At 37.7% G+C, this 9,598-nt stretch overlaps 1 protein-coding gene across 3 annotated transcripts; it reads left to right on the top strand.

Annotated features, from left to right (window-relative positions):
• The first annotated feature begins 2,390 nt into the window (after positions 1–2,390).
• On the top strand, positions 2,391–8,147 carry LOC112727600 (uncharacterized). Of its 3 annotated transcripts, none has more exons than XM_025777411.3 (8): positions 2,391–2,744; positions 2,905–2,966; positions 4,020–4,125; positions 5,308–5,481; positions 6,133–6,225; positions 6,325–6,432; positions 6,545–6,916; positions 7,890–8,147. In XM_025777411.3, the coding sequence occupies exons 5-8, from the start codon at positions 6,187–6,189 to the stop codon at positions 7,929–7,931; spliced, it is 561 nt and encodes a 186-aa protein (XP_025633196.1). In that variant the 5' UTR covers positions 2,391–2,744; positions 2,905–2,966; positions 4,020–4,125; positions 5,308–5,481; positions 6,133–6,186; the 3' UTR covers positions 7,932–8,147. The 3 variants fall into 3 exon arrangements, with proteins under 3 accessions (XP_025633196.1, XP_025633195.1, XP_025633197.1); XM_025777410.2 differs by having other exon boundaries at positions 7,764–8,147; XM_025777412.3 differs by having other exon boundaries at positions 6,545–6,920.
• The last annotated feature ends 1,451 nt before the right edge of the window (positions 8,148–9,598 follow it).

Below are 9,598 nucleotides of genomic sequence, written 5' to 3'. Positions count from 1 at the left end.
CTCATCTAATTAGAATCTGAGCTTCACTCAAAAACTCTGAGATATTATTGCTTCTCAACCTATTAGTCTTCTATTTTATTTGTCTAGTTGCTTGAGGACAAGCAACAGTTTAAGTTTGGTGTTGTGATGAGCGGATATTTTATACGCTTTTTGGGGTTAATTTCATATAGTTTTTAGTATATTCTAGTTAGTTTTAGTCTATTTCCATTAGATTTTAGGAAAAATTCATATTTCTGGACTTTACTATGAGTTGTGTGTTTTTCTGTAATTTCAGGTATTTTTCTGGCTGAAATTGAGGGAGCTGAGCAAAAATCTGATTCAGGCTTAAAAAGGACTGCTGATGCTGTTGGATTCTGACCTCCCTGCACTCAAAGTGAATTTTCTGGAGCTACAGAACTCAAAATGGCGTGCTTTTAAGTGCGTTGGAAAGTAGACATCCAGGGCTTTCCAGCAATATATAATAGTCCATACTTTGCTCAAGGATAGACGATGTAAACTGGCGTTCAACGCCAATTCTCTGCCCAATTCTGGCGTCCAGCGCCAGAAAAGGATTAAAAGTTGGAGTTCAACGCCAGAAATGGATCCAAACCTGGCGTTGAACGCCCAAAACAGCCTTATGCACGTGAATTGTTTAAGTCTCAGCCCCAGCACACACCAAGTGGGCCCCAGAAGTGGATCTCTGCACCATCTGTCATAGTCTACTCACTTTTTGTAAACCTAGGCTACTAGTTTAGTATTTAAACAACTTTTAGAGACTTATTTTGTATCTCATGACATTTTAGATCTGAACTTTGTACTCTTTGACGGCATGAGTCTCTAAACTCCATTGTTGAGGGTGAGGAGCTCTGCTGTGTCTCGATGAATTAATGCAAGTATTTCTGTTTTCCATTCAAACATGCGTGTTCTTATCTAAGATATCCATCCGCGCCTAACTATGGAGAAGGTGATGATCAGTGACACTCATCACCTTCCTCAATTCATGAACGTGTGTCTGAGAATCACCTCCGTTCTACATCAAATTGAATGAATATCTCTTAGATTCCTTAATCAGAATCTCCGTGGTATAAGCTAGATTGATGGCGGTATTCATAAGAATCCGGAAAGTCTAAACCTTGTTTGTGGTATTCCGAGTAGGATTCAGGGATTGAATGACTGTGATGAGCTTCAAACTCGCGAGTGCTGGGCGTAGTGACAGACTCAAAAGGAGGGTGAATCCTATTCCAGCATGATCGGGAACCTCAGATGATTAGCCGTGCTGTGACAGAGCATTTGGACCATTTTCACAAGAGGAGGGGATGTAACCATTGACAACGGTGATGCCCCAACACACAGCTTGCCATAGAAGGACGTGCGTGCGTGAATCAGAAGACAGAGGAAAGCAGAGATTCAGAAGACAAATCATCTCCAAAACTCCAACATATTCTCCATTACTGCATAACAAGTAACCTTTAACCCATGCTCTCTTGTTTATTCGCAATTCAACTGATAAATACAATTGACTTCCTGACTAAGAACTGCAAGATAACCATAGATTGCTTCAAACCAATAATCTCCGTGGGATTCGACCCTTACTCACGTAAGGTATTACTTGGACGACCCAGTGCACTTGCTGGTTAGTGGTACGAGTTGTGAAAAGTGCGATTCACATTTCGTGCACCAATGATCATAGAAGTAATTGGCAGAAATTAAAGAGAATGGGTAAGATCAGAAATGGAGAGTTCATTGGGCTTAGGAGATGTTGCATCCTCCGGATCAAGTTCATTTTCATCTCTTCCTCAATCAATGCATTCATTGATCTCCTTGGCAATCTTAAGTGATTGAATTCCAATTCCTTGGTAATTCAATCTCTCAAATCTTGATCAATAGCCAATTCCTTGGTCCAATTGCTCATGACACTACAAGAAAAAAGGCCTATGGCCACGCTTTTATGAGGGTGGCGATAGATTAGAGATTTGGCCACATTTTTTTTTGCCACGCTTCAAAAGCGTGGCGAAAAGGATCAACGGCCACGCTTTTGTGAGGGTGGCAATTGATTACAGAAAAGGCTACGTTTTTTTTCTGCCACGCTTCAAAAGCGTGACCGTAGATAGATACAAGGACGTTTTAAAAGCGTGGCCACAGGGTTTCATTACGGCCACACTTAGAAAACGTGGCTATATGCTGGTACACTTTTGCCACGCTTTAAAAGCGTGGCCAAAAGTTTCTTTTTTGCCACGCTTCAAAAGCGTGGCCGTAGAGAGCAAGAATAACGTTTTGAAAGCGTGGCGAGATGGGCCAAACCGGTTGACCCAAACCCGGATCCCAAACCCGGATCCCAACCCGGCCCAAACCCGGCCCCCAACCCGGTCCCCAACCCTAATCTCTCTTTCCCCTTCGAAGCCACTAACCCTACTCGCCTGTATCGAAGAGCTCCTCCCTTCGCCCTTCTCCCTTCACCCGTCGCCCTTCGCCGTCCGAGCTCCTCCCTTCGCCGTCCGAGCTCCTCCCTTCGCCCTTCGCCCATCGCCCTTCGCCCTTCGCCCTTCGCCCGTCGCCCGTTGCCCTTCGCCCGTCGCCCTTCGCCTTCGCCTTCGTCACTGATGGAAACCACTTCTTCTTCATCTTGGTAATCTTCATACCCTTCTTCTCTTTCTTGTTCTTCTTCGAATCAGTGAGGATCTCTCTGTTCACCTTCAAGCTCCAGCAAACATGGGCGACGGCAAGCTCCTCCCTCTTCTTCTCCTCCAAGCCCTCGAATTCCATAGGTATGATCGGTTTTCCTCTTTTTATTTTCTCGATTTTTCCGTTGTTTTTACGTTTAGGGCTTTCCCTTTTCATTTTCATTTTCCCCTGATTCGTTCTCTCTGATTGCATGTTCCTTTTCATTTTCATTTTCATGTCCCTGGTTAAATGATAATGCTGAAGACGCGTTGCTTGCGATGCTGTGGACGTACGTGGTTTTTTTCTGGAATGAGAAAGCCACAAAGGTGCACTCTATTCACTATATTCTCCTTTGATTTTCGATATCTTATGTTGACTGTTAATATATGTTGTTTGCGGGTAATAATGGATTCCATGGTCTTTTTCCTACTATGATGAATGCTGATGATGATGAATGAAATGTCTCAGCCACGTGAGACACAAGGCTTCTGTAATTTACTCGTGTTGGTGTCAGAAAGAGTGAAATATATCTTCTTCCTTGTGCAGTTGTGAATGATTGAAGTCAAAACCATGTTTTATGCTGATAAATCGAATTATAGAAGTTGACTAGAACCAAACATTAATTTTATACTAGTTTTTTTTATTTTAATTTTATTTGGTGGATCAGTGTTTTTTAAGTTAAGAGTATTACTTAATTTGTATGGACGATGATGAATGAGCATTATTTCATCATCACTTTGTTTGTGTGTCTTGAATAATACAATGGTGGCCTGGGAGCCTAAAACAGTTGCATTGTTAAGACCAGCATCTTAGCATTTTTTTTTTATTTCTTTTTAATTCTCCGCTTGATGCTTGTTAAGTGATTATATGTGCCAGTGTGTGTGTGCGTCTGTGAGATGATATGGTTGAAACTCCCGTGCTCATTTAAAGGGACTAACGTAACTCATTTCTATTAAATATAAATGTTATCTAACATGGTTCAAACTTTCTGTCCCGTTTTAAGGACTATTTAACGTTACTTATTAGCGTCAATTGTATTTTGTTTTGGATTCTTCTCTCCACTTTGCATAAAAACTCGCTTCTGATGAAAGATGCTGAAGTCACATAAAAAGTGTGTTTTCTTGCTGGTTTTGGTATTCCATTAATTCTCACTGTTTGTTGCCTTTTGCCTAAACAGTATTTTCACCTCTAATGGCCTTATTTATTATTAGCTTTCCCCTAAAGAGATTTTAAGTTACTGACTTTATATGATGTCATTTCTATTGGTGAATTGTGACTTTGTGAATGAATATTAAGATATTCATACAATCGTCTTACTTATCAATACTTGATATGATGTCGTTTATTTGAACTAATTAGTTACCTTTATTCTTTTTCAGCATGGCACTCTCGGGGCACTTGTCCAAGATTCTGTTAAGAGCCACTACGAGACCCTGTTTTACTGTTTTCCCTTTCCTTCCCCTGCTCCAATTCTCTGCTTTCCAGGTTCCCCTTTCATCTCATTTGATTTTATTTCTGTTTGAGGATTAATCTGGTTTAGCTCATTCTGTTTAGCTTGTTTAGTTCAACTAATTTAGTTTAGTTGAATTAGGTGGTTAGAGAATCTGGACTGGTTAGTGGATGTAGGTTTTGTTTTGTTTACTGCTGCTGTTCGGAATGAATTTTTCTTTCCTCTGAAAGTTGTCCTGGATGAACTTGTTTATTGTGCTGTTTTGGTGTTGAATTCTGGACCTGTGATTGCTGTTTGTTGTATTTTTTTTCATTGTCCAAAATAGATGCTGTGGAAGTGTTACTGTTTCATTAATTATTCTTGGTTTGTTGTTGCTGAGTTCTGCTCTGCTTGTTGCTTGGTCCATATTATATGAACTGCAATGATTTCAGTTTGTGGAACTGGTTAAGTCATATGAATTTTGTTTGGTGCTTGCTTGAACCTGGGAAACATGCTATTTACTGCTGCTGTTTATTAAGTGTTGCTGCTTTGTGCCATGTGTTAGCAACTCGTTTCCTTGTTGAGATTCTTTGTGCTTATTATGCATTCATGCTCATTACATCCTTAATCATTGGCTGCTGCTGATTTCTCAATTTGCATTTCCTCTTCTGCTCACTTTCTATGCATGCATATATGATGTTCATTCTTGGATTCTTTTGGGGGGGGGGTGTTTGCCTAAATTTGCTTGGCATTGGGAAATTGTTGTGTGATCATGCAATTGTACTTGGATTCTTTTGCAACAATTATTCATGGATCTTGTTTTTCATTTTCTTTTCACTATTAAGTAAATAATTAAATTAATTTCACATTGTACAAAAGCACATGGGACTGTGGCCTAAAACATTGGATATCTGAAAGTAAATAGAAATTAAATTGATGTTTTCAGTGAGAAGGATTTCTGCTAATTCTGAGAGATTGAGGTTATTCATTTGTTTGTGATAGAAAATATTGTGTGCCTACTTTGATGTGGTTTCTAATGCTTGCATTGTGTTGCCATTATCTAATATAATCTGAAATTCTGAACAGCCATTTGAATTTGTATTTGCATTTCTCAATCATGCACTATTATTATATTGTCTGTTGTTAATTCAAGTATAGTACACACGTCCTTTTCTTTTCTTTTATAAAAAAAAAGCCTGAAAATATATAGAATAACATTGGAAGTATTATTTTTGCAGTAACAAGCAATAACAACACTGAAGCTATTGAGAGAGAAGAAGAACAAGTTTGAAGAGGTTCCACTGTTTTGGCTTTGGTCCTTCCTCCCTGCTGGTGCCTTCGTCTCTGTCGTTCCCTACTCAGTCTTCTCTGCCATTAGTCACAGATTTTGCAGTTTATTGCTTAGTTTTAAGGTGTGGAGCCTGGACCAAAGTAGTAGCTTCATCCACACTGAACATAAAACTTTCATTATTCTTTTTTCTTTTTTTTCTTGTTTCCTTTTTTTTTCCACGCCACATAAATTGGAGCACATACATCCACATTCCACTGTTCTTCTTCCTTTTCCCTTTATATCATTTATTTATATTTATAATTATAATGTCATTCTATTTTTTTATAAAATTATATAGTTTTTTATTTTTCATAGCATCTTTCAATTTATAAGGGTAAGAACTAATTCGTCACAAATTTCTTTTTAAAATTTGTTGTTAGCCAATAGATTATTATATATATAAGAAGGAATTCAAATTTTTAACACTTACTTAAATAGACAATAAATTAATTACTTGACCAACTTAAGTAAGTTTTGTTGTATAATTCTTTTATATAGAAAAAAAGCTTTAGATAAAAATGGTTATTCCTTCACTTTTTTGTCTAAGAAAAAATAGATTTAGAAAAATAATATTTTAAAATTGGGAATGCTATTAAATACTATTAAATGAATTAAGGTAACATTGCCTTTTATTTTTTCCTATACCATCAAGCATACTATCATTGATTCTTCATGTTCCTAAACTTAAGTGTTTTGGAAGAAATTTGATTCTTCATTGATTCTTTATATTTAGGCTATCTCTGCTAAGAATACTGAAAATAGGTTAAAACAAACATGTCCTCACCGAATGGGATCAACAAATTTTGGAATAGTGCGTAAGCAGCTGGTAATATAACTTATTCTTTGTGATTTCTCTTTTATATGTATTCATGGTGTAGTTGCCTAGTTAGTATGCTTCATGTAAACTTTTCTCTATGTATTTTAGCGTGACTCTAAAGAGAACAGTGAAGAACCATCAAGGGCTGAAGTTTTCATAGCAACTCGTACAAGTAAAAAAGGAAAAGAAATTGATGCTAAAACACAAGCCACAATTGTGAGTTGTTTGTATTTGTATTTTGGATATGTACATTATGAATTCTGATGTGATTTCTATCTAAATTGAGTTAATGCGACTTTGCAATCTATTGGTTGTTGCTTTTTGATAGACTGAACTTCAGAACCGCTTAGAAGCAGGAGAAAATGAAGAGGATGCATTTGTAGGAGTGTTAGGAAAGGACCAACCAGGTCGACTTCGTTGTTATGGGGCTTCGATTACAAGAAGCTCTCTTAAAAAAGATGAGGAGATTCGCCACATAAAAGTTGAATATAACACTAAGGTCTCATCATTAGAGAAGAAGATGGATGGTGTGTGTGGTTTATTAAAGATATTGGTGCACCAACTCAACCCTGGAATGAGCAATGAAGAGGTAACAGCCTTAGTTCAAGCTGCCCAAGATTCTCCTGTGGATACCTCAAGTAGCAAAGCAAAAAATACTCCTCGCTCCTCCGAAGCAACTCACATTCCACACAAAGATGATGTAGGTAAAATTGTGGCATGATTCACATTCTTTATTTTGTTAAAAAAGAGATAAAATTGAGAGAGAAATAGTCAAATAGTAGGCTTCAATTTCAACAAAAGGTGAGTGCTATTTCACTTTAATAAAGTCTATTCAAGTCTTGTATTTACTAGCTGGAGGAGTTTTATCTATAGAAGTCCTACTTAGCTTGACCAGGTTAGTTGATCTCTAGTTGACTAAGGATAGAACTAATTTAGGATTGTAAGTGAAGAAAGAAAAATATCCTGCTAGTAAATGGAGATTCAGTGACTGAAACCGCTGGATTAGAAATAAAAAAGCTTGCAATATGGTCTAAAACTCTGAATAAATAGTGGCAATGTGAAAATGGAGATCAGCCTGGACCTAGAGGAGATAAGTTAAAGTGCAGTGGACTGTGGATATGAACTCTGTTATTTTGACTCCTTAAAAGACTTTATTACCAGTAATGTCTCTGGTCTTTTAGAGTGTAATATTTTTGTGTATGTCTGTATTTTTCTACTATGATTGTTTATGTCTGTAATACATTTGATGACTTCTTCCATTTAGATATTAGTCTACATGTTAAAGCTTCTGCCTGCTGTTTAGTTGCTTTGATGATGTCCACATAATTATAGTTCCAAGCTTGTCATGCTCAAAAAGCAGATGAAAATAACGTACATCTACTGAAAATATTATGCATTTTCTGTTTTTTTGAATATGTTATATCAATGCATTGAAGATTGAAGATGCTTGTTTAGCATATGCCTACATTCTCTTTGCTTCTCTTAAACTCGCATTCTTTTTAGTGCACCATTCTGATTATTCAAAATGGTATTACTTGTAAATATAGGATTCAAGAGCCTATGAATATACTTCCATGAAGAACCTGAATGAGTCCGAGAATGGATTTTGGGGTGCTCTGGCCAGGAAAGCCAAATCAATTTGTAGTTGTTCATTTGTGTTTTTTATTTTGCAGGGCATAGGTCAAAACAATTTACCTTGCAATGATGATGCATGAAGTACAAGAAGACTTTGATTAGGAATTCTAATTCATGTATTAGGAATTTCACACTTTTGGTATTTTGAAGATGACTTTGATTAGGAATTCTAATTCATGTATTAGGAATTCATGAGTAGTTATGATTTTCACTTTTGGTATTTTGTTAGTGTATGTTGTTATGTGATCACACACTTATTTTGGTGACAATTTTATGAAAGTTGGATTACTTGATAATTGGTTATTGACTAAATTATAAAATTATCTATGAATTCATATTAGGTTTTATATATTTATGAAGATTAAAAAGGGAATTAGGTTACTGACCATCTTTTTCGCCACGCTTTAAAAACGTGGCCATACAGCCATATCTCTGTCTATTGCCACGCTTAGGAAGCGTGGCTGTATCTAAGCTTTTTCGCCACGTTTTTCAAGCGTGGCCAAATCTCCTCTACTACCATGCTTTCGCCACGCTTTAAAAGCGTGGCCATATTTGGTCTACTGTCACGCTTAAAAAGCGTGGCCAGATCTACCCTATCGCCACGCTTTTACAGCGTGGCCGTATTTGGTCTACTGTCACGCTTGAAAAGCGTGGCCAGATCTACCCTATCGCCACGCTTTTACAGCGTGACCATATCTCTGCCTATCGCCACGCTTTAAAAGCGTGGCCGTATTTCCCACCTATAGCCACGCTTTTACAAGTGGCAGTTTGTAAAAAAGCGTGGCAAACAAAAAGCGTGGCAACAGGCTGCAAAAAGCGTGGCGATAGAGCAACCGCCACCCTTTGATAGGTCACCCTTTCAAAAGCGTGGCGGTAGCTCAAAAAGCGTGGCAAAAAACGTGTTTTCTTGTAGTGTGAGAAGAGATGAGGTATGGTCACTGATTATACCACATGTATTTCCAAATCAAAGTGTTGGTAGGATTATATGTCACTATATCCATCCAAACCCCAATTTGGTCTAACATGAGAAAGCATTTCTAGCATGATCCTTTCATTCTTCTTCCAAGGTTCCGAAGAGATCCAAGTATGAATAGCTTTTTTCCAAGATAACTACTCAATTGGATGAAGATTGAAAGCTTTCTAGTAAAATCAAGAGAAAAGAAAGAAGAAGAATAATGCAAACTATTATTGATCCATCAAATTACAACAGAGCTCCCTAACCCAATGAAAGGGGTTTAGTTGTTCATAGCTCTGGGAATGGAAAACAAAGGTGGAGAATGCATTCTGAAAAGTTAAACTAGAAGTTGCAAAGAAAGTAAAAATACAGAGAGTAATTCTAATAATGCCCCCCCAAAAGCTCCTCTTCTAGTTCAAAGTTCTCCCTATTTATACTATTCTTCTGATCTTCTAGTTGCTTCTTCAAGTCTTGGATATGGTGGGCCTTTGGATCTTGAGTTGAAGCAGTTATCATCTTCAGTGGGCTTAGCTTTACTTGCAGAGAGAGAGTGTGAAGTAGGCATGGACTTTAGCTTAGGACGTTAGTGGTATTAACGTTAAGTGAAAGTGTGGGTTCGAGAACATTAGTGACAATCACCTTTTTCACTAACGTTCCTAACCCAAGAATGGTCCACGTTAACTTCAATGTTAGTGGCATCAACGTGACCACTAACGTTGCCTCTTGGTCCTTCGCACACGTTATTGGGGTTTACCTTTTTCAATAACGTTGAGAGCCCCCCTTTTCTCCCTA

The sequence above is a fragment of the Arachis hypogaea genome, chromosome 12 (assembly GCF_003086295.3).
Source record: "Arachis hypogaea cultivar Tifrunner chromosome 12, arahy.Tifrunner.gnm2.J5K5, whole genome shotgun sequence".
NCBI lineage: Eukaryota > Viridiplantae > Streptophyta > Magnoliopsida > Fabales > Fabaceae > Arachis > Arachis hypogaea.
The sequence above is the reverse complement of the archived record's forward strand: the minus strand, read 5'-3'. Positions and strand labels throughout refer to the sequence as shown.